This window comes from Brassica napus, chromosome A3 (genome assembly GCF_020379485.1).
Source record: "Brassica napus cultivar Da-Ae chromosome A3, Da-Ae, whole genome shotgun sequence".
NCBI lineage: Eukaryota > Viridiplantae > Streptophyta > Magnoliopsida > Brassicales > Brassicaceae > Brassica > Brassica napus.
Genome location: NC_063436.1, coordinates 1,037,866 through 1,065,735, shown reverse-complemented (window position 1 = coordinate 1,065,735; position 27,870 = coordinate 1,037,866). Strand labels below are relative to the sequence as shown.

The following is a 27,870-nucleotide window of genomic DNA, read 5'->3' as shown; positions in this document are numbered from 1 at the left end:
TTGACAGCATGGGTTGATATTCAACAGTTAAATCTAAATATACTTTAATCTTACTTAGAGCCACAGGTGACTCTCTTAAGGGCCCATACAGATTCAGGATAGATACTTGTTGACTCGAAGGCAAAAACTGATATCTCCGCCCAAAGGGTTTAGTGGCTCAACAAGTGGGAGAGGGACCCCTCAGCCCTCAAGACATGTGCCATTATCACTAGTCTTTCAAGCTTTTGGCTACAGTTTTAAGATGCTCAGTGGCTTCTCCTGCATCAGGGCTCCTGCAGATAAAGTTTTGATCATAACAAGACTTAAAGTACAGCTTTGAATGGAGGGCTCCCTGAAATCTATCTGATATCTATGCTTTTTGATAACTTCAAGGCCTAGCCAAACTTTCCTACAACAGCATTATGGGAGACTGTTACATATAGCATGGATTTAATTCCACTATCTCTTAAGGTCAACAATGCTTTTAACTTGGGAAGAAGAAATTATACAAGTCTGAAAGTGTTTCTAACCATAACTAGAGTTGCTTAATATATAATGTATTTAACTTCTAGAAGACAGAAGAGGCTTCACAAAGGACTAAGTCATAGATAGAGAGATCTCTGGATTCTTGTAGCACAATCAAACAAAAACCAAGAACTAGCAAAGTATTACAATCTACTTTGGGAGCAAACAAGTAAATATCAGGAAGTCTTTTTAGAGCTGTCCTCTTCGTGATCTTTAGGGACTTGAGACTCTTCTTTGCTCTGCATAACTTGCTGGACACCCTCATGATAACCTTTTATAAAGCTTGCAAGAGCGTCTTTGTAATTAGAAGCTCGTGTCATGTACACACGGTGTAAGGCAGGTCTTAAAGTCTCCATGCCGCCTCTTGCAGCTACCGCTGTAACAAAGAGTAAACAGAAAACGAAAAAAGCGGTTATGAATAAAAATATAGATTGAAAAACACTTAATCAATATGAATAGTAGAGGGCTTACCAAGATCTTCGAAAACAGAGGGCTCTTTCTCAGTCTCTTTGGCTTGTTTCTTGGGCTCAGCGTCACCTTGCTTCTTGTAATCGTTTGGACGAAGCTCGGGACCTATGTCTCGTACCCAGCTTGCACCGTAAAGCCTTGAAGCTTCCTTCAACACCTAATTTACAAAAAAAAAGTAAACATTTCATTCACTGGTTAGCATCTTGTGAAGAAAATTTCTGATCAAAGAAGAGAGTAGTAATCAAAGGAATATAGGAAGGAATCTCACGAGAAATCGTTCGTGCCAAGTCAATTTGCGGCGTTTGACGACGTGAGGTGGATCGGGAAGTGATGAAGGTAAGACTATCTCTTTAAGATCGTAACGGATGTAATCGGAGACCTTGCGATACACAACTTTTAGCTTCATTTTCCCGGAGAGCCGTTTACAGTCGCCGGTAGCAGCTCTGTTCTCGCACAGTTGAGCTTACCGTCGCCGGTTATCTCTATTTGAGATTTGGCTTAAATGTTCGGTTTAGGTTTCGGTTCTGTTTCCGGTTTAGTTAATGATTAATTTTCCGGTTTAGCTGATGTGTATGAGATATCTTCTGTTCTCTGGTTTAGTCAAAAATGTATTTGATCGACACCGTGTAATGGACTGACAAAAGGAACCTGATACAACTCGCAATAGATATATATCTATGATATGAGATATCAACATAGTAAGGTTTTAAGTTTCTCAACATTTTACGTATCTGACAGAGATTATAGGTAAGATGGTTCTCAAGTGGTACTCCTGTTTGTTGATGCTCCTCAGGACTGCAGCCACTGGTGCCTACCAGGCGTACACAGACACATATGGAATGAGATTCTCTATGCACACCTCTCTTGTCAATAAATTATATAGAACAAGGTGATGTATAAACTGATTTTTTGCATCTTGAATCTGTTCATGATTCTGCTTCATCGATGCCTTCCTCAGGCTCTGTTTCATTTTTCATTTGCTTGACCTTCTCCAGCTGTCTTAATAGGTTCAACCTTTCTGGTCCGTAGGTCGAAGGTATCTGAACAAAGACAGATGTTTGTCAACTTCCAATGGGAACAGAGAAAGAAAAAAACAACACAGGAGAGAAAAGCAAGTATTAAAAAAAAGTATTACCAAGCCTGGTACATATCTTTGAATTGCGGCAAGCATAGCCGCATGACCCACTGCTGTGACCTGTTTGACATACGCGTACCCATTAGATTAGTTAAAATTAACGGTGAAGGCGACTTTGGTGCCAATGATAAGTTGTGAAACAGAAACTTTTTTACAAGGATGAACAACCAATGGGGATGGAAGTATGATATTTGTGAATCTGATAAGGTTAGTTTTTACTCACAGGAAGAAGCATAAGAACACCAATGGGAACAACTGATGCCAAGTCAGTAATAGTTCTGCGCAGAGCTTTCTTTTCTTTCTCTGTTAATTCATCTCCTATTACAGACCTCCGAAGCAGCTCCATAGCGGCAGCTGAATCAAATGCAAGAAGCTGCGTACCTTGCCACACGTCCTATCAAAAAAATCACAGTAAAGTGAAATTTTAGAAGTTAAATCATGAAGTAGATAAAAAGAAGCTGCAGGTGCCATGAGACTTGGAATGACTTTCATACTGTGCTTGTTTCTTTAATTTGGTCGAGTGTTTTCTCAATGACGCTTTCTTTCTTTGAGCTTTGAACCAACTCCACACCTTTCATACTACTGCTTGATTTCGGAGTAGGATCACCAGAGGTTTTTCCCTGCAGAACGTGCAAAATTGATTGTCAAGGAACAGAGTGATATGAGCTAGTACTCGTGAGAAAGACGCAAATGATCATCGGCTACCATGTTAAAAACTTTAAACATGAAGGAAAGAACACACACAAAGTCTGGTTACTACTAACTAACCTCTTCCTCTACCGACTCATCTGTACTTCCTTGGACCCGCTTCTCCAGCTCTATCAGTTCATTCCTTAGAAGTTCGAACCGATAAATCTCACTGGATTCGGAATCAACGCTATCTACGTTTTCTCTGGACCTCTCAGTATATTCATCTACCTGCGTATTGTAAAAAAAAATGAAACCTTTTTTAAGTTTTAACAATGCATCTTCTCACTGGGTGGAGACTGAATAAGCAGAAATATTCCCAAAAAATATTAGGTATAAGATATGCTTCGCATAAGATAAGAAATTAGACAATACCTTGGGGGCAGGCTTCTTCCTTGGAGGGCGCTCAAAGAAACCCCAGAATCCACGACTCCTACTAATATAGATGGAAAAGAATAAATCAGTTTCTGTTACCAGAAGAGAACGAAGGGGAACCTACAACTTATACTTAAACACAGAAGATATTACTGAATAACAGAACATGCAACATACCTTGTGCCTTGATCTACAGAGCTAATTGAATTCTTTGTGTCTTTTCCTTTTAGATTCTGTTTTTGTTCCTCAGAGGACACCTGGGAGTTGCTGTCACCACCTCCCTGAGTGAACCACATGAGATTTTAGCCATCCACACACGTTTAATAAAATGAAATGCACTCATCATCATTGTTTTCATATTACAAGCACCAAAACTGATGCTACACTTCGTAAAAAGGGTAAATGTTGGTGTATCTTCGGTTAGTCTAGCAAACTCCAGTATCAGCACTTGAATATCAATCCAAACTACATGAAAGGAAAGATATGATATAACCACTACACACCTCTTGCAGGGAAGCTGCTTTGGCTCTGAAAGACGCCTCTAAAAATTCGGCCTCTTTCTTGAGCTTCCTTATTTTCTCTAGGTCAGAGCAAGCAGCTTTTATTTGTTCCTTTCCAGAGGATGAGCTTGACGCATGCAACTGCTGTAGCAAGCTTTCCAGTCTCACGAGAGCTTCATCTACACTCTCTAGAGCCTGGGAAGTAAGTGCTGTCAGTAGCTATATAACATTTGATAGTCACACCAACTGGAGTGCTAAACAAAATCTGGATCCAGTTGGTGTACGGAAAGTAAAGCAATTATTCATGACCAATACAGAGATTACCGACCTTGTCAAATGAGCTTGACTCTTCAGTTGATAATGCATTCATGTCAACAAATCCTGCTTCTGTTACTGCCAAACTGCATCACACATTATCCAATTGCACACTATCAAATCACTTGATTAATAAGGGCATGCTACATAGAGTGCACAGAGTTGGATACACAACGTCTTTCTATTCATTTATAGCTCTTTTGCTTACCTTGATATCCCCAGTTCTTCCTTGCACTGAATTAGCTTCTTGTGCCTAAAAATTGAGAATGAAAATAAATATGATCGCCAATTAATTCATTTAACTATCCAAAAATTTGATAAGTAACAAGTACGATACCCAGTGGATAAGAATTTTGCTGCCTTGACGTTAGAAGGATTTTCTGGCCATTTGCTGTATTTAATAAAGCTCTGTAGCCAATAAGAGCAAACATTCAATATTTGAGGAAGAGCATCATAATTGGGTGGCCCTTCTGGTCTGTTTTTATGCCCATGTGCTTGTTTGGCTGCCTGCGAGTCCTTTTTATTTGGATAGAAAGGGAGCCACTCTAGTTCTTCACAGACAACCTACACTATGAATTTCCATGATAAGATTTCAAAATGGTTAAAGGATAATTCCACCAATGACGGCATGGATCATGCCTACCTCTACATACAACTGGTACGAACTGATGGCTGAAAGTTGAGGATATTGGAGGAGACTGCCCCCAATGAAGTGCCTGCACAAAGAAGCTTGCGAGTTTAAGTGGTAGTGTGGAACGAAGAGTATGGGAAGCCAACTGAAGAAAATAATGAGTCACCTGACAAGGTCTTCCATAGGATTCTCCAGCGCATCAAAACCATTTGCAGCTAAAAAAGACTGTGTGCTCCTGCCTAAGGCAATGAAGAATCCAAAAATAGCTAAATCTCTTTCCAAAACCTGCAAGGAAACAGTAACCGGTCCTGATAAACTATCAAGATATTTACATTAAAGTATTCAACCATATTCTGTTACTGCACACTTTCACAATCTAAACACACTATGAATCGTTATACACTTGCGAACTGTTTCTGCCACGTTTTTAGACTCTAAACAACACTTACAAGAGAAGGCACAGAAAGTGATCCAACAACTTAACATAGAATTGGTTGTTTTCCCCAATGAATTTAAACAAGCAATTATATTAACTATACTTGCACATAACTCTAATATCTTCAAATACTATCATGAGCTCACATGCTCACTGGACAGAGATTTTAAAAGCTGCTTAAATGTGTACACTGTAACTCTCTATTCATTACCTCGATACTTTCAGACGTTGTTAATCTTGACCATATTTTCTCCCGGTCAATAGCTCGAAGCAGTTGGTTTTGTATAAGATCAACCCAGAAGACAACCTCATCTGTAGGACAATCACTTTTTACTCTGCAGGCTGCTGCTCGTGGTCCAAAGTGAACAAGAAATTCTCTGCGCAGACCGAGGCTTTTCATTGAATGATAGGCCTGAGGGAGTGGAACAAAGTCAACAAATTTGTCCATCAATCTTCCTGTAGTATCCGGAATCAAAGAAAAGAAGGGCGGGCACGAAAGTTTTGTTGGGCCAAGTTTCGTGACTGCGGCAATGCAATTGAGCACAAGCATGAGAAGTGACACTTCAGTCTCATTGCTTGCAGCTGAGGACTTGCCTTTGGCGTAGCTGGAATGAACCATAAAGCATCATCACATTCCAAAGATGTTACAGTCAAACGAGTATTTCACATTACTAACTAATATGAAGAGTAAAAAAATCACATACGCAGAAGTAGCAGCAACAAATCGTTGGTCCCCCTCAAAACAACTCACAAAAGATGTCACAGCAGGAGGAACTTGGTCAGACCAAAACCATTCGTTGGCTTCAGGATGACTGGAAGATAGTTTATCCCGCATCATGCTATCAAGGGGAGCAGCTAGGCGTGATAAACTGCACAATTTGATTATTTAAACATCATAACAGGCATAACCATAAGCAACAGTATGGGATTATTATTTAGACAGTAACTAGTAGTTTTTGAAACATTTCAAAAGGAAACTCTTAGGAAGATTATCATACTCCTAAGACAGTACCTCCTTTGCACAAAGACATTAAGATCATTGTCTCTGTTGTTTCCTCTAGATGAAACCTCATTTGCAGCTTGTAGTAAGCAATACACGGAAGCCTGAGAATGAACGAGCGTAAAAAAAGAATTGAGCTATAGCTAAAAATATGACAAGAAATACTCTGTGGAAGCTAATGTACAACTGTAACCACTCGGATGGTAAACACCGAAGTGGAACTAAAATGGGTACATACCTGATAAGAAAATGTCTTAACCCACGCGTTTCTATCGACTCCCAACCAAGCTGCTGAAAACCACGGTAATTTGGAAGAGGAAATCTTCTTTTTAAGTGCAAGTTCAAAACTTCTGGCAGCATCATGCAAAGACTGAATGAGTTCATCACAGTTGTACTCATCTTGTAGAGATCCACTGAGCTTAGCCCTCATCTCCTCAACATCATCGCTAGCTCTCGGCTGGGGAGTCCCATTAACAGCCACACCGTCGTCAGAAGATGATGCAAGGAGAAAAGGCCGCATTCTCCTCCGCAATTTATACCCTCTTATATTCTTGTTTCCAAACGATCTCCTACGAAAACAGTAGCTCCTACTCTCCAGAACATCGTAGGTTACAAACAACCGTCTACTCGAGTTCCCGGAGAAGTTCGATGTGTAATCCAACTCCACCACTCTTCTGCAGGATATAAAAGTTCCAATGGACATCCGCGATAGACAAGGGTTTGAATAGCTACAAAGGCAAGAAGACTAATGAATAACAAAAGCAATAAAATCAAATTCATGATACTAGATTTCTCAGGCGATTTGTACATGAAAGCTCAGCTAAATATATATATTGTCTTCACCCCAACCTTTGATGTTTATACCAAGAAGCAACCAAATCTCTCTACCTATTAAACTACCCCCAACGCTTGAATTGCACACAACTACTAAAATTCTCACAGGACGATTCAGCCCCGAACAAAAGAGTTTACTAGAGCAGAAACAACATTCATCTTCAGCTTCGAAAACCTAATTCACGCTAAGTACAAGCAAGTTCATGGCCATGAACATCACGACGAGTAATTAATTTCACGATAAGAACCATGGAATCGAAGAAGCTCAAAAAGCAAATAGAACGAGAGCCTTACGTTGGCGATATAAGACCCGGTCGATGTAGCTTAACCGCCATCTACCATGAAAGCTTCCGGAGTTTTGGTTTGGAGACGAATTGGAGAATATTTGATTAAGAGGAGCCGAACGAAGGAGATGATGACGTGTCACGACGTGGATCTTTATCCGGAGACGTGGAGGTCCGAAACTTCACTCACAGCAGATGGACCCAGGGACTTCTTCTTTGCAGACGGTACCCAATCAGATCGCGCCACCTGTATCGTATTTATTTTTAAAATGTAAATAGTTTTTTTTTGCTTTGTTAATTGTATAAACAAACACATAAATTTAGTGTTTGAGACAATGAAAACATTGTTACATTTTTTTTTTTTTTTCACTCGAAATTTTATTAATGGAACTGAGCCCAAAGGGGCAAAGCCCAACATGAAACAAAAACAAAAGGGCAAAACATGCCCAACTACGAGAGAGATGAAAGCCCAACACAAGGCCCAAAACACGAACGGTAAACCGTCGAGGAAGCAAGCCACGGCACGTCATCTTCCACGTGTCCGATCGCCCGGCGATCAATGAACACGGGTCAAGACGAGGAACCACTTCCTTCCACCGGAACCAGAGGAGGCGACGGAACTCCGTCGACGGCGAAGACGAACCACGGAAGAACCAATCTTCACAAGGGCTCGAACCGAAGAGCCAAAACTGGGAGATCTACGATTCGGAAAAGAACATCGACGTCTACAATCGATCCTTCAATCCGACTATCTTGCATGAGAAGATCCGGCATCTTTAAAGATAAAGATAAGCTTGAAGATGTAAAAACCAAATCAATTGGGGAGAAGAGTCGTCGGAAGAATAGAGCGAGAGGCAGTCGGACAACGAAGAACTGAATCGCAGATCGATCGGTGCCGGCGAGAACGATTCTAAGTAAGACATCGTCTCCCGGAGACAGAAGCCGGCGAAGTCGGCGCTTTGAAAGCCGTCGCTTCCCGGAAACAAAAGCCGGACGGTCATCGGAGGAACTGATCAACCGCCGGAGACGAAAACCGGTCGGAAGTACCGAAACCGGTAAACAAAAACGACAACCTCTCACTCTCAAATCAACTCTGAACCTTCTGAAAGATAAAGGATTGATAAGAAGGCCAGAGGAATAGAGAGAAATTCTCTCACTAGGAGAGGAGAGAGAGTCCAATCAGGTTGACCTGATAGAGGGAACACAAAACTTGTTTGGTTTATCACATTGTTACATTTTAAGAGTCGCGAAGAATTTAGAGTTTTGTTGTGATTAATAAAACTATATTTTAATAGAAGACTCAGAGATCACAATGAAACAAAAAGCTTATAGCAAAGCTAGCACATATCTCTAAACACAACACTTCATGTCTAGAGTCCAGCAGAGGCAGCACTACTTTACTTCAGCTTTTAGTTCACACATTCTAATCAGGGACGGGGCCATTTGCAAGATTTTAACAAAAAAATTCTTTTTACAAATTTGGAGATTTTTACAGTGTAAATGTTTTTACAAAAAATGTAGAAACTTTTGTCTAATATTTCATTTCGTTATGTTAAGGACCACCACTAATTCTAATAGAAGATTCAAAGATAATAATGAAACAATCAGATTGTATGGGTGGGCAATATTCATTTTCAAATGTGAATAGTTTTTTTTTGTTACAGGAATCTTGTTTTGTTTTGTTAATTGTATAAATAAGCACATAAATTGTTACTGTTTGACAATGGAAACGAGGTGTTAAATAAACAAAACAAAACACATATACAAGTTCAAATAATCAAAAATATTTAGCTGACAAACAGTGAAAAATCAGCAGTGCAAATGATTAAAATATTTAGCTGAAAAACAAGAAATAAATAAGAAAAAAATAAGGATATATTATGCTCTTTAAAAACTACTTTTTAAATACAATAATAAATTTTCTTATAGTTATTACCATATATATACTATTAACTAAAATAAAACTTAGAAGTACTTTGTTTAACCAATTGATTGAATTATAAAAGTAGACCCCTCAATTATAAGAGTTAATAAGCTTTTGAGTTAAGACTAACGTTATGAGGTGAGGATCTAAATGCGTCCAAGGATGGGTAACATGGGATTACAGCCGCGACCAGAGAGTAATTCAGTGCGGAGAAAAATGCTGTCTCGAACTCGTTATTACTTTGATATTCATGGAGTCTATGAATCTTCATTTCCGACACCACAAACCGAGGAAATCTCTATATTAAAAAACAAACAAAATTAAAACAAGATCACACCAGTAGAAAAAAAAAATGGAAAACAATATAACAAAAGGAAAATCATCGTTACAGGAGCCGATGGTAAAGGGAGCCCACTAATACGATCACACCGATGGTAAAAATCGCTCTCCAAAATCAACCCATAAGCGGTCAGGAAGGGCACTGCGGTAATGAGCCCTTGGATAGCCATGGAGCCTGTTAGCGCACCCATTCTTCTCATATTGCAGATGAAGTGCCACACACTCAGAGACTCTGTTCTACCGAGTAATAGGGCAAGACGGAAAGTCGCATTCATCTGCCGGGTGAGTCTGAAACTCCAGCAAGTGTCGGCAAACTGGGTCAAGTGGATATCGTCTACCAGGCCGGAAATGTGAGCCTCCCACTTTACAAAGATATCCATGTTTTTTTTCTTTTTTTTGTGAGTTGGTTTACCATATTCTGAAGGCGGAAAAGTTGCTTGTGGAATATGCTTTGACTACTTCTGTCCTATACGGAGTAGTGCCAATAAGTAGCTAGGCGACTACCATCTGCATATTGCCGAGGGTTAAATTTTATTCGATGATCTTAATTATTGTATCCCAAACCCAATCAACCCCTTTAATTTTGACAAACACATTTATTTTGATTGGGCATTGAGTTACATCAATATATATATATATATATATATATATATCAATGTGATTGTGTTAAATATTAATATAAAGTTTCAAACCTAGACTTCTCTCTCTCTCAAAAAATTTGGTCAACCATAGTTCTAGTAGTATATATGAAATTTTATTTCAATTAAACTAAAATCGAAAGTTTCATTTCTCGTTCGGTATACACCGATCTATTGAGTTAAACTAATATAATGACCGACCGATCCAAAGAGAGAGAGATAGAGAGCGACTTGGCTATACCTTAGAGCACCATTAGTGGTACTGGTACTCCTCTTGTCAAACTCTCAAATATAACTGTTATATGTATTCTACTCAAAGTTCAATGCATCTTTCAGATTTCATTTAAATGATCATATCCTAATCTCACATCCGGACATGTTTCACATTCATTTAAATGATCACATGCTTTACCTTTTGTTTACTACCATTATGTTATGCATCTTTTGTGTTTTTTGTACAGACATTATATGAAACAGTGTAGCTTCTTCTGCGAGCATTGTTTTTCTAGGAAGAATCGTTTTAATGGATTTAATTTAATTAAAAAAAGAAAAAAAGACAAATGAATAGTTCATACCAAATATATGTAAAATTACAAGGTTTTGACAGACAGATAAACATAATTCAAACTTGGCCTTATAACTCTTTCTTGGTCTATAGGGGTATTAAAATACTAAAGCCGGCCGTGATAAACACACATAACATAGATCTAATCAAGGTAGAACAGTTATTGCCACTACACCACTGATTGCCGCTGCAATTGCTCCGACCACAAATCCTGGTAGGTTTCCACCTCCGAACCAAGAATCGAACTGTCCAGCTCCAAGTGACACCACCATTTGTGGTATCACGATTGCCAGATTTAGAACTCCCAGGGAAAGCCCTATACGTTGGGACATGGTAAAGTTGGTATGCTTGACCAAAACCCATAAATAATTAAAAAATATATATGAAAAGAAATTTAAAATACCTTGGCCAGCGCCAGAGTTGCTTGAGATTATGGAAGCTAGTGCAAACGGAATACTAAACGTAACCTATATTACCAACAGAATAAATTAACGAATGGATATATAATAAGAGTAGCAAAAAATGCGAAAGGAGACAAGATGGAGACTTACAGCAAGTGGAATACCAAGAATACCAAAGAGAGTCAATGCCCCAGCTCTAATGCCATCGGTCGGACCGGCTAAAACACCGGCGGTTTTCCTGTGAGCATCCGCCAACTTTGTAACCAAAACCGTCATGGCCAAACACACAGCAAGAATAAAGTTCACAACTCCCCAAAGCCGTTTAGCTCCTCCCATTTTCCGACCAATCCATTCAACACCAAGCGACATGAACCCAAGAACGATCGCATTTATCATCAGTCCCAACGCACCAGCGTGGACTCCCTGGTTGTAAAGCCTCTTCGAACTCTCGTTTCCGCTCGAGTCTCCACCGTACACCTCACGACCCATCCAATCAGTATCGAACAAAAGAAAAGGGAACCACGCGATCCAGTTCAACGCCGTGACTATTATTAACATCCACATGGGACGTTCCATCACCTTGAAAGCTCCAAAGACCTCGCCGAAGAAGGGCGTTTTCACGTCGGAGTCTGCTTCCTCCGGCGACCATTGCTTGTCTTTAACGTACCCTAACGATGAAACGGTGACAAACAAAAGTAAAATGATGGAGAGGAAGAAACAGCTCTTGAGATTGGCACAATAAATATCACAAGCTTCAGTCATCGTGAAGGGAAAGATCTTGTGAAGGTTGGTGTAAGAACCCGCCGCGTATCCCAATATGTTTCCAACCGCCATGAAGAACGAGAAAAACGCGTTTGCGGTCCGCGTTTTCCTCGCGTCCCCCGCGGCCAAGTCCGCGAGGAAAGCGCGGCAAGGGCCTTGGAGAGTGTTGTTAGCCACGTCGAGGATCCAGAACCCGAGAGCGAAGATGCATATCGCACGCACCTTCACTGTCTCCTCGAGTTTGTCTCCAAGTACTCGTCCGAGATCAGCGGCGTATCCGATCAAGATCCCCGCGACTGCGACGAGTACCGCTCCCGACGCGATAAAAGGACGCCGACGACCGAACTTGGACGTGCATCGGTCGCTGTAGTAACCGACGGTCGGCTGGACAAGCATGCCGGAGATGGGACCGCATAGCCAGATGAGGGACGACCACTTGTGTGGGATGCCGAGAAGCTGCACGTAGGGTGTGAGGAGAGATAGCTGTAACGCCCAGCCAAACTGCACCCCAGCAGCGATCGAAGACACTGAGATCATCTTTCTCATTGGCGACGGCTCACCAAGCTGATCAGTTTGGAGGGGACTCATGTCGGCTCACAAACTTATTGTTCTTGTTGTGTGTTTTATGATAAGGAGAGGAGAGGATGTGGTTGTGTATATGTATGCAAGGGGTAAAGGGTGATTTTTATTTGATTCTATTAATGGAATGCTTTCTATAACTGAATATTTGTTTTTTTAATTTGGGAAATAGCTGTTTTGGGAAGTAAATATACATGTATTATAATGCTGTAGTGTATGTTTATCTGTATGAGATTTGTTTATTAATAAGGGATAGTGAAAACGTAAATGTTGGTTAAGAACTGTACTAACAAAAATCAGTTTAATTTTATCCATATTTTTAACACGTCGTAGACATTATTGGGCTTTACAAACGATGGGCTTAATGGGCCTACAATAAGTTTTATATGTAATAGGCCTTAAGTTGGACTAGGGTAAAAAAACACTGGCTCCACTATATATCGCTTTCTCGCTTCTCTTCTCAATTGCTAGAGTATTGGGAGCAAATTAGGGTTTATGTTTTCGAATTAGGAGTTTTCGATTGCGCAGCCCTTAAGATCGCCTTCCACAAACTCTCAATGGAAGCGTGTCGAGTCATAGCTGCGCTAAATCGAAATTTTTATAAGGTTTGTTTAATTAGGGTTCTCCTAGTTAACTTACCTGTCATCTCCCTTCCTGATTTTTTTTTATCAGCTCGAGGCTCTTCGACATTAGAATCTGGAATCAAGATCCCTATTCGTTGTACTCTTTGAATATTAAGTGTTACAGCTTTTAATCTGTTAGAGATAAGCGTTTGGGGATTTTCAGATTCTAATTCGACCATTCCGTATCTCGTGCTTCATTATCTGGTCGGATACATATTATTGTTGTTGGCTTTGATTGATTGTTCTGTTTTTTTTTGTCCTGTCGGAATGGTGGAAAATGAGGAAGAAATATAATGTGAATCAAGACTTTAATGTTTTGGTACCATGTACCTTATTTGCTTATTGATATTCTGATTTCACTGTTGAATTACTTGTTGTATTAGTTTTATTGATTGGCCTGCTGTTTTTTTTTCTGGTTTTTATTTGTTGAAATGGTGGGAAATGAGGAACAAATTGAATTGTGAATCAAGACATTAATGTTTTGAGACCATGTACCTTATTTTGCTTATTGATATTCTGATTCCACCATTGAATTACTCGATTAGTTTTATTGATTGTCTTGTTTTGCTCTAATATGATTCGGTTATTCTTCCATTGGTGTGTGATTTGATGATGTTTATAAATCTTCAAACTTGTCTTTGTGGAACTATGATTTGTGTCTGAAAGCAATGCCTAATAGTCATAGTGATAGATGGTCTAGCATTTACGCCAATCTCTTTCTGTTATTATTCTTTACAATATAAGAGAATGTTTTATTTACACAGGAATAAACAGGGCTTTCTTTTACTCAGCCGTGATTCTCAAGAACTTTCAGTCATCAACTGGAACTTGCTACTTTATTACCATTTATGAGATTGCAATTTAGTAGCTCGTTTATTTACATTCAACCAATGTATTGTTGCTCTTTTGTAATGTTGATCCGCTTTGTAAATTTTGCCAGTCGATGGAACTTGGTAGTAAAAAGTAACTGTGTACCGAGCTTCACATTTCCATATTATATTCACAATAATACAACACTAGAAGTGTCAATTAATTTTTCCTTGCAAGGCTTTGATGGTATATGCCTTCATCGTCTTGGACTCTTGGATGAGATAATTAGCCAAATAGAATCAGTAAAAAGTTAAAAAAAGTTGTAAACCGACGTCAGACCGGTCTGCAGCCACGTATGACTTAGTCAACCCAGAATATTTGAAAAGGGCCTTTAGGCCCATCAAAATTATAGGCAAACCGTCTTAAAAAAGCCCAATGACGCAAACCCAAAACTTTCAGTAGGACTATAAATATTCCCGTCGAGATTCGTATTGGAATCTAGGTTCCGGTTAAGTTGTTAGTCTCAGAACAAAAAGAAGGAGCGTAGAATAGAAGATGTCATCGACTCTCCTCGATCAAATTCGCTGCAATCACGAAGAGATCGAAAGATTGGAGCGATTGGTTGTGCAAGATCTACAGACTCATCCGTCCTCGAGCAAGGACAGATTAGTACAAGGCCACCGCGTCCGCAACACGATTCATTCTATCATGCGTACCATCGAGAAGCTCGTAAGTGTATGCTCATATCCCTCTTCTTCTTGCTTTATAGATTAGACAATACTCAGCTTTTGTTTTTGGCTATTATACTTTGGAGCTTTTAGGCTGCTAGGTTTTGAATCTATTTCTGTTTGTTTTTCTTTCAACAGGTTTTGAATCTTTGCTATTGAGAAGAAGGCTACAGAGGTTGGTGTTGAATCTATGATTCTATGTTTGTGTGAGCAAATCGTGTTGATGAGCTCACTGGATGAATTGGTTTCTGTTACTTATAAATAATCGTAGAGCCTTTTAACAGTAATTGATTTGTAGTTTGTATCAGTAGATGCCTTTGGGATTAAAGCTAACCGTGATTCTTGTGTTGGCTGTTAGGTTGAAACATATGAAGATAAGGATGGAGCTAGGGATGATGAGATTGCTGCGCTTGGTGGCCACACTGCCACAGGGATTAATGTGTACAGTGCGTTTTATGATCGTTTGAAAGAGGTTTGTTTGCTTTCTATCCCTTTTTGCATCTTCCTTGCTCTTTTTTTTTTATTTTTATTTCTCAAAAGTTACCATTGTTTCTAAAATAGAGTAGCTGACGTTTAGCAAACTGTTAATTATAAATTCATTGATTATCTTAAACCACTGGTGATAGGGAGTTAACAACCATGTTCATAAATTTCAGCCAAGTAGAGTGCAAACCCTGAATAAGATTTAAATTTCTAGTTTTGGTGTTTCGTAGAGGTCTTCTTGAATGAATTGTTTATCAACTGAATCCTTGGTATTTATTCTATCAGATATTGAACTAATTAACCTTTTTTTTTTACGAACTTACAGATACGTGAGTATCATAGAAAGTATCCTTCTGGACCTCTTGCTGATGCCACTGCGGACTATGAAGCACTTCTGCAGGTGAAACCAGTTATTTCTTTCAGTGGAGAGGTAATTTTCTGTTTGACTTCTTATTCTTGAAACATTTTAACAGAGCTTTATTAGTCCTTTTTTTTCAACACTAGTACTAGCTTCATGGCAAATTATAAAATTTCTAAAATTGTTTAAATCTTCTTTGTGTGCTTGTGCAGGAAGGAGTTGGTCGGTACTTGGACTTGCATGATATGTATAACCAGTACATCAATTCTAAATTCGGGGACAGGGTCGAATATTCTGCTTACCTTGATGTCTTTTCTCATCCAGAGAAGATACCGTGCAAACTGAAGCTTTCAAGGTATACATTTCATTGAAATTTTGTTATATACTTAAGAAGCCTCCATATTTTTTTCTAGTACTGTATGTTAATGGCTTTCCTTGTTGTCCTTTTAGGCAATACATGAAGTACATGGAAGCTCTGCTAGAGTACTTGGTCAACTTTTTCCAGCGAACGGAGCCCTTGCAAGACCTTGACAAAATGCTTTCCAAGGTTTAAACTCCTCACTCTCTTTATCTTTTTATGCACTTTGATCTCTTGCCATTAATACGTTGGTTTCTTGCAGGTTGAGACTGATTTTGAAGAGCAATTTGCAGATGGAAAAGTGATAGGCTGGGAGAGCCACGGCCAGGAAAGTAAACTTGTTCCATCTGAGCATACTGTCATTGATTTTGGTTACTACACTACAGTTGATGAATTGATTGGTGTGGGACCTGAAAAGCTGAAGGAGGTAATGACCATGCTTCATGTTTTTATGATCACTGAAGAATTATTAATCTAATTATGTGTGTTTATGTGATTCAGGCGCTGGGAGCTTTGGGACTTAAAGTTGGTGGTACTCTGCAGCAGCGTGCCGAGAGACTTTTCCTGATAAAGGTTAGTAGTTCTGTTCTGTTCTTTTAGTATGTCTATGATGGTAGAATTCGTTTGTAGCTTATGTTATTACCTGAACTTATCTTATGCCCTTAATTGATTCTGTTTATGTTCAGAATACGCCTCTGGAAAAGCTGGATAAGAAACATTTTGCCAAACCTGCGCTCAAAGGGAATCAAAACGGAGATGCCAAAGCGATGCAGGGGGCCGACAGTAGTGCTAAACAGATTGCACTAACAGAGGCCAAAGTGAAGAAGCTCTGCAACTTACTTGATGAGGTTAGTTGATGGAAGTACATCTATTGTTTTCTCCTTAAGCATGTCAGATCTTTTAACTTTGTTTGTTGTTTGTATAGACAATCGAAAGGACAAAGCAAAACGTTGTAAAGAAGCAGGCCATGACGTATGAAGAGATGGAGGAAGAACGCAAGGGGGAGGAAGAGCGGGCAGAGATAGAAAGTGATGAAGAGATGGAGGAAGGTGCGTTTCACAATCCACTGAACCTGCCAATGGGTGTGGACGGGAAACCTATACCGTACTGGCTCTACAAGCTTCACGGCCTTGGCCAGGTATGTAGTAAGAGTTTATTAGACCATCAATGTTATAATAATGCTTATATGGACTACTCAAATTTTGTGTGTTGTTATTTGGTGTAGAAATTTAAATGCGAGATATGTAGAAACAAAATCTACAAGGGGAGAAGGGCTTTTGAGAGACATTTTAAAGAGTCTCAACACCAAGATGGAATGCGTTGCTTGGGAATCCCAAACACAAAGAACTTCAACGAGATCACTTCTATTGAGGTATATATTATCAAGGAAGAATACTTTGATGTAGCTTAAAGCAATAGTTTGTGTAATTTAATTTTTTGATTGTTTGGTTTGTTTCAGGAAGCGAAAGAACTGTGGAAGAGGATCCAGGAGAGGCAAGGAGTTAACAAATGGAGGCCAGAGGTTGAAGAAGAATATGAAGATGGTGATGGTAACGTTTACAACAAGAAGACTTACTCTGATCTTCTACGTCAAGGTCTCATCTAATTGTTCACAGTTCATGAATGCTAGAGGCTCTACTTGATTACACTTTAGATCTCATCAGAGCTACCTCTCTTCTTTATAATATCCCCGACTTATCAGACCATTTGTCAAGTATTGTCTTTACATAAGCTCAACAACCTTTGTTTTGTTTTTTTTCGATTGACTAATTACAAATCAAGGATATTAAATCGTTACAAAAGAGAATTCTTTGTCATATAGATTTCAGATTATGCTTCTCACAATTTGACATTTTTGATCATTTACATTTACAAAAAGTATATAATATTTTTTGATTTCTCTAAATGTTTCTCATTTCCAAAGACATCATTTGTTCCCATGTTTAGCTTTGTAGAAATTCATTATAGAATTTGTGTAAACCGTGAATACATAGTTAAAAAAAAAGCCAAAGAAGCAAACAAAACTTGTATTGATTCATCATCTCCCAGCAACTGAAATAAAACAAACCTTGAAATATAATCTAGAATAGCATTACAATAGAACAAAGCATCCAAAAACCTTACATTGATTAATCATCTCCCAGCAATTCTCATCAAAGGAGCAATAACACCCTGAATCTCCAACAGAGACTGTTGAATCTTAATCTCCTGATTAACCTCCCTCTTCAGGTTCCTAAGAATCCCTTTAAACTCCTCCTTACCGTTAATCTCCTCACCTCTAGTCTCCAAAACCTTCTTCGTCAACGCCATCAACAGTTTCGAATACCTCTCCACGGTACAGTACCTCTGCAAGAAACCGAGCAGCAATCCCAACTCACCTTCCTCCAAATTCGACACGCACTTGACAATCTTCCTCCTCGCCACCAACTCCTCCATCACCGCCACCACGTCGGCCGGCTTCTTCTCCTCCAGAACAGAGACCAAAGCCTCCTTATGCCTAAACTTCTTCAGCAGCTTGTCGTGCCTCGTCAGCTTCACTCCTTTACTCTCCTTCACCAAGTAATCATCTTTCGACGGCTTCTCGCTCTGCCCTCTCTGAAAATACCTGAAGTAACTCGGCCTCAACGCCCTTCTCCTACTCTCATCCACTTCACTCTTCACACTCCAAAAACTCGTCATCACGCTAGCTTTCTTCTTCTCCTCCTCATCTCTCGCCTTATTCTTCTTCTTCTTCCCAGCAAACACCATACCGTTAGAACCTCCAACAACACGAACAGAGCTATCCGGAGAGATCCCAACGGACATTAAAGGAGCTGGAAACCTCATAGAGTAAGTAACCTTCCCCCTCCCGTAATCAAACACCTTCATGTAACCGTCTAACGAACAACTCACAATCCTATTCTCCCCTTCCAACCCCATCCTCCCAACGGAGAGACACGTCACCGTTTTGTTATGACTCTCCATGGAACAAACCATCCTCCCTCCTCCGATCAAATCCCACACCTTCACACTATTCAATCCCGCCGTCGCGATCATTCCACCAGACGGTAAATACACAATATCCTCCACAGGTGCACCGTGGTTGATCTCAGCTATCCATTTCGAGTTCCCCACTCTCGCGTCCCACACCTTGATGGTGTGATCGTATGACCCCGTGGCGAACATCGAATCGTTCACCGGAGAGCAGTCTCCGCACCGAACGTAATCCTTATGTCCGATTAGATCGGAGATAACCGTGCCTCCGGCGACGTCCCAGTACTTGACGACTCCGTCGTCCCCTCCGGACACGAGATGGAGCTTGTCGTGGACGGGGTACTTGACGAACCTCGCCGCCGCCTTGTGGGAGCGGAGGCTACGGAGAGCCATCCGCTCCTTGACGTCGAAGACCTGGACAGTCCCGGAGAGGTCGGAGGCTGCGAGGAGGGCTCCGTCGGAGCGGAAGGAGACGGAGGAGACGACGTCTTTGAAGGAGAAGCGGCGCGAGGCGGTTAGCGTGTTGGAGGAGAAGAGGGAGACGGTGGTGGAGTGAGCGACGGCGAAGGAGTGGGGGTGGATCGGAGAGAAGGCGACGGCGGAGATGGAGGATACGAGGTTGGGGATTGAGTGGGGTTTGAAGGAGGACCAGTATCGAGAGTCGGGAGTTTCGGGTTTGGAGAGAGTTTTGGGTGTTGATTTGGGCTTCACCGGAAAGATCTTCGATGGTTGGTGGTCATTGAGTCGAACTCGAAGCTCCTCCTCCATTGTTGCAGCAAGAGCTTGAAACTTCAAACGAGGAAGAGGAAAAGGAAGAGAGGCTGTTAGGGTTTAAGCGAAGCTCTCTCATACGACTCTTGTTAATTAGGGTTCATATACCTTATTTGGGCCTTTAAATGGGCTTTTTAATTACACAGCCCAGCGGCCCAGTGCCAGCGCATTCCAGTATCGTTGACTGTGTTTATCAACCGTCAGATCTAAAAACCTAATGATCCAACGGCGAGAAATAAAAGCCACCAAAAATATGACCGTTGGAAGTGAACCGTTGGCTCCTCCTTCATAAGAAGGCGCTCTCTCCCATCAGAATCTCTCAGTTCTCACAAACTCTTCTTCACCAAGAGAGATCCAAAGATCAAGAAGAATCTGTAAAAAGTTCAATAATGGCGACGAGAACCAACATGCCTGAACAAGCCAGAGGTAGTAGTTTCTTCCCCGTCTTTGTGTTTTTTCGTTGATTCCGATCGATCTGAGTTTTATTTTTATCTGTGTTTGTTTGATTTGAAATTGAAATCGAAATTAATCTTATTTTAAATCGAATCTGGGTTTCGTTTGATTTAGATCCGATCGGTTTTGAAAATATCTGAATTGATTTGATTGTGGTTTCTTGAACTTCTCAGGTGTTCCCGTCGCGAACAAGAACGGTGCCGTGAAGAATCGCCGCCCGCTCGGTGACATCGGAAACAACCTTGTTTCCGTTCCCGTGGCTCAAGGAGGGAAGCCTCAGCTTCCGATCAACCGTCCCATCACCCGAAGCTTCCGCGCTCAGCTCCTAGCCAACGCCCAGAAGCCAATCAATTGCGAAAACAAGGCCGTGAAGAAACCACAACCTCTTGCTCCAAGAAACAACAACCAAGAAGCTCAGAAGGCGGTTCCCAAGAAGAACCTAGTGATCAAGCTCAAGCCGCAACAGACTAAACACGCTGAAGTAGCTGAGCCAAAGAAGCCAAAAGAACCAGCCGCTGTCTCGCCTAAGAACAAGAAGGTTACCTACTCATCAGTTCTCAGCGCTCGGAGCAAAGCTGCGTGTTCTATAACCACCAAGCCGAAGATTCTCGATATTGACGAGTCTGACAAGGACAACCACTTGGCTGCTGTTGAGTACGTTGATGATATGTACGCGTTTTACAAAGAAGTGGAGAAGGAGAGTCAGCCGAAGATGTATATGCACATTCAGACCGATGTGAATGAGAAGATGAGAGCTATCTTGGTTGATTGGTTGTTAGAAGTTCACATCAAGTTTGAACTTAACTTGGAGACTCTTTACCTCACTGTCAATATTATTGATCGGTTCCTCTCTGTGAAAGCTGTCCCCAAAAGAGAGTTGCAGTTACTTGGAGTCAGTGCTTTGCTTATCGCTTCCAAATACGAAGAGATCTGGCCTCCTCAGGTAACATATGTCCTATTAGAAAGTTCACATCAAGTTTGTGTTTTGTATGTTAATGGTATGGTGTGATGTGTAGGTGAATGATTTGGTGTATGTGACGGACAATGCTTACAACAACAAGCAGATTCTAGTGATGGAGAAGACCATACTTGGGAACCTCGAGTGGTACTTGACTGTTCCGACTCAGTACGTGTTCCTTGTCCGGTTTATCAAAGCTTCGATGTCTGACCCTGAGGTGAGTTGAATTTTTGCTGTAAAGTTTTGATTTTTCATACGTTTTAGATTGGAAAGAGACTGAGTTTTGTTTTGTTTGTTGTCTGAAGATGGAGAATATGGTTCACTTTCTTGCTGAGCTGGGGATGATGCACTATGACACGTTGAAGTTCTGTCCCTCCATGCTTGCTGCTTCAGCGGTCTACACAGCGAGATGCGCACTGAAGAAGTCTCCTGCTTGGACTGAGACATTGACGTTCCACACAGGATATTCAGAGTCTGAGATTATGTAAGAACAGAGAAGACTTGCAAGTTTCTGTTTTTGTTTGTTGTCTATTAGTTGCAGACACTTATATGTTTTGTTCTTTGTTGTTGTGTGTTATAGGGAATGCTCAAAGCTTTTAGCTTTACATCACTCAAGATGTGCAGAGAGCAGGCTACGTGCTGTGTACAAGAAGTACTCTAAAGTGGAGAACGGAGGTGTTGCTTTGGTCTCACCAGCCAAGTCTCTCTTGAGCGCTGCTCCCCTTTCTGCTTAAGTGGGGAGAGAAAGAGTCGTTCGTCAGTCTCTCTCTGATTCAATTCGAAGATTTGCTTTAAAAACCTCTTTGTTGTTGTTATGAGTTCAAAAAGTAATAATGAATTCTTTTATGAGTGAGTGACGGTTGTTTGTACTCTCGTCATTGAGAAACAAACATGTCTGTATTGGTTTCTTCTTTTCTATAACTAATAGATAAAAGCTTTCTGATGTTTGATTGTGTTTACTTGCATCTTGCTCTCAGTAGCCTCTATTGTCGGTTAATTACAAATCCATATAATATATTAAATTTAACTATACACCTTCACAAACTCATGCTCACACGTAAGTAGGTGAGAGGTGGTAACAACAACAACTCCAACTTAATACTCTGTAGCAATGATATCTCTTGACCAAATGTTATCGTCCTACATAGTCAAAATACGTAGGATTGATAACTTTTTGCCTAAAGCATAATAAATAGTGAGCTCCAGAAAGTTACCTGTTGGTGCTTGTTCAACACTGAAAGAACCTCGTTGTGTATCAGATTACAAAAGTCTTGAGATTACAATCTTCTTCCCAAAGTAAATGGAAAGAAAGAAAGAAATATACGATATGGACTAATAAAACATTCTTAGTGAAAGATCAACAGGACAGTTTGGCCGAGTGGTCTAAGGCGCCAGATTTAGGCTCTGGTCCGCAAGGGCGTGGGTTCAAATCCCACAGCTGTCAATTAATTTTTGATTTTTTTTTGTACAACATAAAAACTTTATCCAACAACTGAAGAAAACCAGAGAATCTTATTACGTTCATAATAGAAAACACAACAACAGAAATGATACAAAATCAGAGAATCTTAATACGTTCATAATAAATAGAAAACACAACAACAGAAATGATAGAAAATCAGAGAATCTTATTACGTTCATAATAAATAGAAGCACACAACAACAGCAAATACTCTTAGAAACTCAAACCTGAACCTCTCAGTTTCTCCTCAATGATCATGTCGATTCTGCTCTCCATCTCCGGAGTGAGATGATTTTTCCAGTCACCGACTTCTCCTTTTCGGAAATAGAACTTGTAATCCACGCCGTTGACGTTTTTTCCGGACTTGTTGATCTCCAAGTCGCTAAGGCTACGCAGGGAGCAGAGCTCCAAGACCTTGTCCACAGATCCGCTCTCTAATTCTTCCTCGGTGAAAGGACAACCTAAGAACTCCGCAAGTCTCTTGAGCTGGACACAAGGCTCTTCTTTCATTTCCTCGTACTTCATGAACAGGACACGACTCGGATCTTCCAAGCTGCCTCTCCAGTAGCTGAGGACTTGGTCCCAAAAGGGACCGTAGAAGGTGACTCCTCTGCACAACGACTCGAACAACGACTCGAGAATGCTTCTACTCGCTTCAACTCTCTGATACTTGCACACGAAATACCACATAGATATCAACGCGTCCTTTGCGTTCCTGCACATGAACACAATCTTGCAAGGAGAACCCTTGAGGCCCTCTTTCAAGGTGTGCAAAGGCATGTGAGTCGCAAACAGCCTCGGGGAGGACGATGAGTACTTGGTTAGGTCCGGTGTTGAGCTTTTGAGATAAAGATTGTTCTCCAAGAATGGTACTAAGGCATGAGGATTATCTGACAGCAATGGATGATCATCATGATGTTTAGATCTCTCCAAGAGTGCGACCGTGAGTGCCTTGAGCCAAGTTGTGCCGGACTTTGGGGAAGAAGCGAGGATTATATCAGTTTCTTGTGGCTGAAAATTGTTATGGAAATTGATGACTCCTTGGAGAGTGTTGTAGTAATACCAGCTTCCTTGGTACTTGCATAGATTCCCTTGAAAATCTTTGTCTGTAGGAAGTGAAGAGATCAGTTTCTTTGTTTCTTCACTTACCTTGTCTTCTCTCAAGTTCAAAGGAAGTTCATTGTCAGCCATTTTAGAAATGTGTGTTTGCTTCAAAATGCAAACACATCTATTTAACTCCTCATGGATGGAGCAATCCGATTAATATTATTTTGTTTTATGGTGATTTTTATTATAAGCAAATTAAATATGTTTTGGATTATTGTTATGTGCAACAACTAATCAAGCAATTAGAAAATTGCAAATTATTTATTTCCTCATGGGAAGATGGAATGCGAATTAATATTTTGCTAATTAAAGTATAGAGGTTATTATTGTAAGCTTTATATTTTGGATTCTTATTTGTTGTAACGTGTAACAACTACTAACAACTAATCATTCAATTAAAATATGCAAATTATTTAATCCATCATGGGAAGTAGGAATCCGATTAATATCTATTAAAATAGTCACAAAAAAATCTACAAGATCTTTGAATAATTCATTAACAAATTAAATTATACATACAATATATATATATTCATTAACAAGAGAGGAACATGGATCACAAAGAACTTCCAGCGACCGTGAGAGAAGACTACATAAGTGAAGAAACAAAGAAACTGATCTCTTCACTTCCTGTGAACAAAGATTCTCAAGGCAACCTCTGCAAGTACCAAGGATGTTGGTATTACTACAACACTCTCCAAGGAGCCATCAACTTCCAGAATCATTTCCAGCCACAGGACACCGATGTAATCCTAGCTTCTTTCCCAAAGTCCGGCACAACTTGGCTCAAGGCACTCACTGTCGCACTCTTGGAGAGATCTAAACATCATGATGATCATCCTCTCAACCATCCATTGCTATCCGACAATCCTCATGCCATAGTGCCATTCCTTGAGACCAAGCTGTATCTCCGAACCTCAACACCCGACCTAACCAAGTACTCATCATCACCATCATCGTCCGCGAGGGTGTTTGCGACTCACATGCCTTTGCACACCGTGAAAGAGGGCCTCAGGGGCTCTCCTTGCAAGATTGTGTACATGTGCAGGAACGCAAAGGACGTGTTGATATCCCTGTGGTATTTCAAGTGCAAGTATCAGAAACTCGAAGTGACTAGAAGCGTTCTCGAGTCCACGTTCGAGTCTTTCTGCGGAGGAGGCAACTTCTACGGTCCCTTTTGGGACCATGTCCTTAGCTACTGGAGAGGCAGCTTGGAAGATGATCCGAGTCGTGTCCTTTTCATGAAGTACGAGGAGATGAAAGAAGAGCCTTGTGTTCAGCTCAAGAGACTTGCGGAGTTCTTAGGTGTTCCTTTCACTGAGGAAGAAGAAGAGAGCGGATGTGTGGAAAAGATCTTGGAGCTCTGTTCTCTGCGTAGCCTTAGCGACTTGGCGATCAACAAGATTGGAAAAACGTCTAGTGGCCCGGACTACAAGCTCTGTTTCAGGAAAGGAGAAGTTGGGGACTCAAAGAACTATCTAACTCCTGAGATGGAGATGAGAATCGACATGATCATTGAGGAGAATCTGAAAGGTTCAGGTCTGAGTTTCTAGACTTACTGTTACTCCCTCCATTTCGTTTTACTGATCATTGTAGAATAAAATTTTCGTTTCGAAATAAATGTGTTGTTATATCTTTCGCATTGTTACTTTAGTTTGATGACCAACGTTCTTGTTAACACAAACCAAAATGTGTTAGTATTGTTTCCTAGTTCAAACTAGTATGTCACGTTTTGGTTCTTAGGTGAAGACACAAAATTGAATAAAATTAGAACAAAAATAGACAAATAAGAATAATTCGTTTGTTGTCAAAACATTGAGTAGCAGCAGATCATGATATGGTATATGAAAAATATTAAAGGTAGCAAACAAAAATTGAGTCTTCTCTCTGTCAAAAACCAAAAATTCTCAGACCATTGCAGCAGCTCGAGGGCTCTGAGTAGCAAATCCATTAGCTTCTACATGACCATTCTGCTTGGCTTCAACCACTTCTTCTTCTTCACTCTCAGTTTCATCATTGTTCCCATTCTTGAGCACCTTTGCCAGCTTCATCCCTTCCTTGTTCTCCATCTTGTCGCACAGCTTCCTCAGCTGCTCGGTGTTTAGCGACATGCAGAGATCCTCCACGTATGCAACAGAGATGCCAAGCAGACGCTGGGACAGAACAGGTGCGGAGAGAGTCCTGAGCCTACTTCGTTCCTTGGAACGAAGCTTCTTCTCCTTCTCCTTGTTTTTCTTTTGCTGCTGAGCAGCCTCGGCAGCGAGTTTAGCTTCCTCTTCTTTCCTCCTCTTCTCCTCCTCGATAGCTGCAGCAGCTTCTTCTTCCAGCTTCTTCTTGGCCATAACTTTTTCATCCTTCTTTGCCTGCTTCTTCGCCTTCTCCTCCTCCTTCCTCTTCACTATCCTCGGGTCCTTCTTATAAGCATTGTCAACAAGAGTCCTTATCCGAGCGTACTCCTCCTTCCTAGCCTTCTGAGTCTTCCTCGCGTTCTCTCTCTCCATCCACCTCTTCTCCTCGCGCGAATCCGCCTCCTCGAGATCGTGCTCCTCCTCCTCGGGAAACTCTCTCCAGCTCTTGAAAGCGTACCAGAAGTTGTAGTAGCTGTCAACCTCTTTGACCGGCGTGTTCTCGTCTCCCAAGTCCGGCACACGAGTGTTAACAGACCACCTCGCGTTCCTCTTGAACGCTGGACCAAACACCTTAAAGAAGTCCTTAGGAGCACACTCGCTCGGGACCTCGTCATCAAACTCATCAGTAGAGTCGAATATTCTCCTCTTAGTTTTATCCATGAGAACCTCATACGCTTCTTGGATCAGCTTGAAGTGAGACTCAATCGCCTCCTTCTTAGCTTCCTTCGCTTCCTCACTCTCCTCAGTAAGCAGAAGAGCAGCAGCAAGCTTATCAGGATGATGCTTCAGAGCAGCGTCGCGGTAGCTTTTCCTGATCTGATCCTCTGTTGCAAGATACCTTAAACTGCCCAAACCAAGCAACGCGTAGTGATCATGCTGTTCCTTGACTTCCTTCCCAGACTTATTCTTCTTCTTCTTCCCCTTACTGCTGCTGCTGTTCTTGTACGTTTCATAAGAAGGAATGTCTTCAACATCGTTTCCCACTTTCTTGGGAGACGCAGAAGAGGTATCTTCTTTATCCTCCACGACTTTCTTTGCACAGCCACGGAGTTTGAGAGCAGCGGAATGAAAGGAATGACCAGCAGGCTCACGGTTTAGTGCCTTCACAGGGAGAGAATTGGAAGAAACATACAACGGTTTCCCCTCGGAAAGCTCGTTGGAATAAGTAAGCAGCTTAATAACAACAGAGTTACTCCTTAAACTCTGCATGATGATACACTGTGTAGGATCCTCCAAAAATCAACCAGAATCCAAAAAGTGAGCACAAACGTTTATTCCTGTAACAAATATTAAAAGAAAGTCGCAAACCCAGCAATATACATAAACTTGTAGAGAACACATCAGCTTCTACATCGATAAAGATAGAAACTTTTTCTTTTTTTATAATTCAGACATTTCTCAACTGAACTCTCTTGTAACAGATAGCTAGATACAAAACAGAACCAAGCAATCAAAACACACACACACACACAAAGAACAGAGTCATAAATTGAAGAGAAACAGCTCCTAACCCCTAATTACAGTCATTATCTTCGCCATAAACAATAAAACATATTAAAAAAATAGCTTTCGTCGTTACAGTAAAGCTCTTTAAGCAAGTATACAGTGTAAGATATGTTTAAGCGAAACTAAGAAACCCTAGATTCATCTAAAACAGAGCAGCTAAGTGAAAAAAAAAACAGAACCAAGCAATAAAAAACACAAATTTGAAGAGAAACAGTTCCTAAACCTTAGTTTAAGCTCCTAATCTTCTACATAAACAATAAACACATGAAAAAAACCCTAGCTTTCCTCTTTCCAGTAAAGCTCTCTAAGCAAGTGACTAAGAAACCCTAATCGATCCATCTGATTTAAGACATGACTCGAACAGAAGAAAAGGAACCAGCTTTTTTCTTACCCAAAAGCTTGAGCTTGCCGTCGCAGTTTATCCTCCGAAGTTATCGCTGGCGAAGACGAGAGAGAGTTCAATTTTTGTTTCAGGAGGAAACGGCGGCGGAAGCTCAATGAAGAGAGGGAAAGAGGAGAGAAGCTAAAGAGAGAAAGTTTGCTTAAAAAAGTGGCAAGTCTTCTCCTAAACCTTGTTGGGTTTACATTTTTTCGTTATTTATATGTTAATAATAATACTCACAACACTGAGGGTTTGGACCTAAAACCCTTATTTGTTTATAAACCCGATATTGTTATGGGCTTTGGCCCATTAAAATAAGAACTACATATAGAGGTGGCTTAATCAGATTTCTCAAACCCATGAGAAATTAAATAATTTGCAATTTTTCTAAT

General features: G+C 40.6%; 9 protein-coding genes and 3 non-coding genes across 15 annotated transcripts; 6 read left to right on the top strand and 6 right to left on the bottom strand.

Moving 5' to 3' along the window:
• Positions 1-489: 489 nt before the first annotated feature.
• On the bottom strand, positions 490-1,476 carry BNAA03G01950D. Its single transcript, XM_013868420.3, has 3 exons — positions 1,241-1,476; positions 976-1,129; positions 490-880 (listed from the first exon to the last, which is right to left on the bottom strand). Exons 1-3 carry the CDS (start codon positions 1,376-1,378, stop codon positions 681-683), a joined length of 492 nt encoding a protein of 163 aa, XP_013723874.1. The 5' UTR covers positions 1,379-1,476; the 3' UTR covers positions 490-680.
• A 145-nt stretch (positions 1,477-1,621) lies between these two features.
• On the bottom strand, positions 1,622-7,408 carry LOC106427686. 2 transcript variants are annotated; one of them, XM_013868406.3, is made up of 18 exons: positions 7,180-7,408; positions 6,290-6,779; positions 6,064-6,155; positions 5,756-5,920; positions 5,263-5,656; positions 4,782-4,900; positions 4,628-4,700; positions 4,322-4,548; positions 4,193-4,237; positions 3,998-4,070; positions 3,673-3,864; positions 3,347-3,450; positions 3,170-3,230; positions 2,876-3,025; positions 2,602-2,727; positions 2,331-2,501; positions 2,108-2,167; positions 1,622-2,012 (listed from the first exon to the last, which is right to left on the bottom strand). In XM_013868406.3, exons 1-18 carry the CDS (start codon positions 7,218-7,220, stop codon positions 1,899-1,901), a joined length of 2,697 nt encoding a protein of 898 aa, XP_013723860.2. In that variant the 5' UTR covers positions 7,221-7,408; the 3' UTR covers positions 1,622-1,898. The 2 variants fall into 2 exon arrangements, with proteins under 2 accessions (XP_013723860.2, XP_013723865.2); XM_013868411.2 differs by having other exon boundaries at positions 3,170-3,227.
• A 3,216-nt stretch (positions 7,409-10,624) lies between these two features.
• LOC106442971 (putative sucrose transport protein SUC6) lies at positions 10,625-12,620 on the bottom strand. Of its 2 annotated transcripts, XM_013884592.3 has the most exons (3): positions 11,187-12,620; positions 11,039-11,102; positions 10,625-10,951 (listed from the first exon to the last, which is right to left on the bottom strand). In XM_013884592.3, exons 1-3 carry the CDS (start codon positions 12,384-12,386, stop codon positions 10,782-10,784), a joined length of 1,434 nt encoding a protein of 477 aa, XP_013740046.1. In that variant the 5' UTR covers positions 12,387-12,620; the 3' UTR covers positions 10,625-10,781. The 2 variants fall into 2 exon arrangements, with proteins under 2 accessions (XP_013740046.1, XP_048624570.1); XM_048768613.1 differs by having other exon boundaries at positions 10,625-11,102; positions 11,187-12,610.
• A 653-nt stretch (positions 12,621-13,273) lies between these two features.
• Positions 13,274-13,359, top strand: LOC125607345. The gene has a single exon (XR_007338505.1). It is a non-coding gene; the product is annotated as a small nucleolar RNA snoR120 (small nucleolar RNA).
• Positions 13,360-13,437: 78 nt separating this feature from the next.
• On the top strand, positions 13,438-13,525 carry LOC125607344. The gene has a single exon (XR_007338504.1). It is a non-coding gene; the product is annotated as a small nucleolar RNA snoR120 (small nucleolar RNA).
• A 636-nt stretch (positions 13,526-14,161) lies between these two features.
• LOC106427709 (splicing factor SF3a60 homolog) lies at positions 14,162-17,451 on the top strand. Its single transcript, XM_048768610.1, has 11 exons — positions 14,162-14,539; positions 14,897-15,010; positions 15,347-15,451; positions 15,592-15,734; positions 15,830-15,926; positions 16,000-16,164; positions 16,239-16,310; positions 16,424-16,585; positions 16,663-16,875; positions 16,963-17,109; positions 17,197-17,451. Exons 1-11 carry the CDS (start codon positions 14,366-14,368, stop codon positions 17,341-17,343), a joined length of 1,539 nt encoding a protein of 512 aa, XP_048624567.1. The 5' UTR covers positions 14,162-14,365; the 3' UTR covers positions 17,344-17,451.
• Positions 17,452-17,749: 298 nt separating this feature from the next.
• On the bottom strand, positions 17,750-19,560 carry LOC106427723 (protein SLOW WALKER 1). The gene has a single exon (XM_013868444.3). The coding sequence runs from the start codon at positions 19,476-19,478 to the stop codon at positions 17,871-17,873; it is 1,608 nt and encodes a 535-aa protein (XP_013723898.2). The 5' UTR covers positions 19,479-19,560; the 3' UTR covers positions 17,750-17,870.
• A 200-nt stretch (positions 19,561-19,760) lies between these two features.
• On the top strand, positions 19,761-21,837 carry LOC106427757 (cyclin-B1-2). Its single transcript, XM_013868490.2, has 5 exons — positions 19,761-19,907; positions 20,108-20,877; positions 20,951-21,109; positions 21,198-21,376; positions 21,473-21,837. Exons 1-5 carry the CDS (start codon positions 19,871-19,873, stop codon positions 21,624-21,626), a joined length of 1,299 nt encoding a protein of 432 aa, XP_013723944.1. The 5' UTR covers positions 19,761-19,870; the 3' UTR covers positions 21,627-21,837.
• A 419-nt stretch (positions 21,838-22,256) lies between these two features.
• TRNAL-UAG lies at positions 22,257-22,336 on the top strand. The gene has a single exon. It is a non-coding gene; the product is annotated as a tRNA-Leu (tRNA).
• Positions 22,337-22,385: 49 nt separating this feature from the next.
• LOC106427770 (cytosolic sulfotransferase 1-like) lies at positions 22,386-23,810 on the bottom strand. Its single transcript, XM_013868502.3, has one exon. It carries the CDS (start codon positions 23,543-23,545, stop codon positions 22,568-22,570), a length of 978 nt encoding a protein of 325 aa, XP_013723956.1. The 5' UTR covers positions 23,546-23,810; the 3' UTR covers positions 22,386-22,567.
• Positions 23,811-23,990: 180 nt separating this feature from the next.
• LOC111210321 (cytosolic sulfotransferase 1-like) lies at positions 23,991-25,095 on the top strand. The gene has a single exon (XM_022710626.2). The coding sequence runs from the start codon at positions 24,013-24,015 to the stop codon at positions 25,012-25,014; it is 1,002 nt and encodes a 333-aa protein (XP_022566347.1). The 5' UTR covers positions 23,991-24,012; the 3' UTR covers positions 25,015-25,095.
• Positions 25,096-25,218: 123 nt separating this feature from the next.
• Positions 25,219-27,679, bottom strand: LOC106427743 (dnaJ homolog subfamily C member 2). Of its 2 annotated transcripts, none has more exons than XM_048768621.1 (2): positions 27,487-27,679; positions 25,219-26,865 (listed from the first exon to the last, which is right to left on the bottom strand). In XM_048768621.1, the coding sequence occupies exon 2, from the start codon at positions 26,797-26,799 to the stop codon at positions 25,369-25,371; it is 1,431 nt and encodes a 476-aa protein (XP_048624578.1). In that variant the 5' UTR covers positions 26,800-26,865; positions 27,487-27,679; the 3' UTR covers positions 25,219-25,368. The 2 variants fall into 2 exon arrangements, with proteins under 2 accessions (XP_048624578.1, XP_013723925.1); XM_013868471.3 differs by having other exon boundaries at positions 25,219-26,820; positions 27,488-27,679.
• Positions 27,680-27,870: the final 191 nt, after the last annotated feature.

What these genes read in the sequence shown, in the direction of transcription:
- BNAA03G01950D (XM_013868420.3), bottom strand. Translation starts at nt 1,378, where the DNA reads ATGAAGCTAAAAGTTGTGTATCGCAAGGTCTCCGATTACATCCGTTAC. An exon ending in CTTGGCACGAACGATTTCTC is followed by an intron (nt 1,130 to 1,240) that starts GTGAGATTCCTT and finishes TTTGTAAATTAG; the next exon opens with GTGTTGAAGGAAGCTTCAAG. An exon ending in CTCTGTTTTCGAAGATCTTG is followed by an intron (nt 881 to 975) that starts GTAAGCCCTCTA and finishes TCTTTGTTACAG; the next exon opens with CGGTAGCTGCAAGAGGCGGC.
- LOC106427686 (XM_013868406.3), bottom strand. Translation starts at nt 7,220, where the DNA reads ATGGCGGTTAAGCTACATCGACCGGGTCTTATATCGCCAAC. An exon ending in AGTCAAGCTCATTTGACAAG is followed by an intron (nt 3,865 to 3,997) that starts GTCGGTAATCTC and finishes CTTACTTCCCAG; the next exon opens with GCTCTAGAGAGTGTAGATGA. An exon ending in GTGTTCTTATGCTTCTTCCT is followed by an intron (nt 2,168 to 2,330) that starts GTGAGTAAAAAC and finishes TATGTCAAACAG; the next exon opens with GTCACAGCAGTGGGTCATGC.
- LOC106442971 (XM_048768613.1), bottom strand. Translation starts at nt 12,386, where the DNA reads ATGAGTCCCCTCCAAACTGATCAGCTTGGTGAGCCGTCGCCAATGAGA. An exon ending in TTCTTGGTATTCCACTTGCT is followed by an intron (nt 11,103 to 11,186) that starts GTAAGTCTCCAT and finishes TTGGTAATATAG; the next exon opens with GTTACGTTTAGTATTCCGTT.
- LOC106427709 (XM_048768610.1), top strand. Translation starts at nt 14,366, where the DNA reads ATGTCATCGACTCTCCTCGATCAAATTCGCTGCAATCACGAAGAGATC. An exon ending in TTATTTCTTTCAGTGGAGAG is followed by an intron (nt 15,452 to 15,591) that starts GTAATTTTCTGT and finishes GTGCTTGTGCAG; the next exon opens with GAAGGAGTTGGTCGGTACTT. An exon ending in TGCAAACTGAAGCTTTCAAG is followed by an intron (nt 15,735 to 15,829) that starts GTATACATTTCA and finishes TTGTCCTTTTAG; the next exon opens with GCAATACATGAAGTACATGG.
- LOC106427723 (XM_013868444.3), bottom strand. Translation starts at nt 19,478, where the DNA reads ATGGAGGAGGAGCTTCGAGTTCGACTCAATGACCACCAACCATCGAAG.
- LOC106427757 (XM_013868490.2), top strand. Translation starts at nt 19,871, where the DNA reads ATGGCGACGAGAACCAACATGCCTGAACAAGCCAGAG. An exon ending in CATGCCTGAACAAGCCAGAG is followed by an intron (nt 19,908 to 20,107) that starts GTAGTAGTTTCT and finishes TGAACTTCTCAG; the next exon opens with GTGTTCCCGTCGCGAACAAG. An exon ending in CTTCGATGTCTGACCCTGAG is followed by an intron (nt 21,110 to 21,197) that starts GTGAGTTGAATT and finishes TGTTGTCTGAAG; the next exon opens with ATGGAGAATATGGTTCACTT.
- LOC106427770 (XM_013868502.3), bottom strand. Translation starts at nt 23,545, where the DNA reads ATGGCTGACAATGAACTTCCTTTGAACTTGAGAGAAGACAAGGTAAGT.
- LOC111210321 (XM_022710626.2), top strand. Translation starts at nt 24,013, where the DNA reads ATGGATCACAAAGAACTTCCAGCGACCGTGAGAGAAGACTACATAAGT.
- LOC106427743 (XM_048768621.1), bottom strand. Translation starts at nt 26,799, where the DNA reads ATGCAGAGTTTAAGGAGTAACTCTGTTGTTATTAAGCTGCTTACTTAT.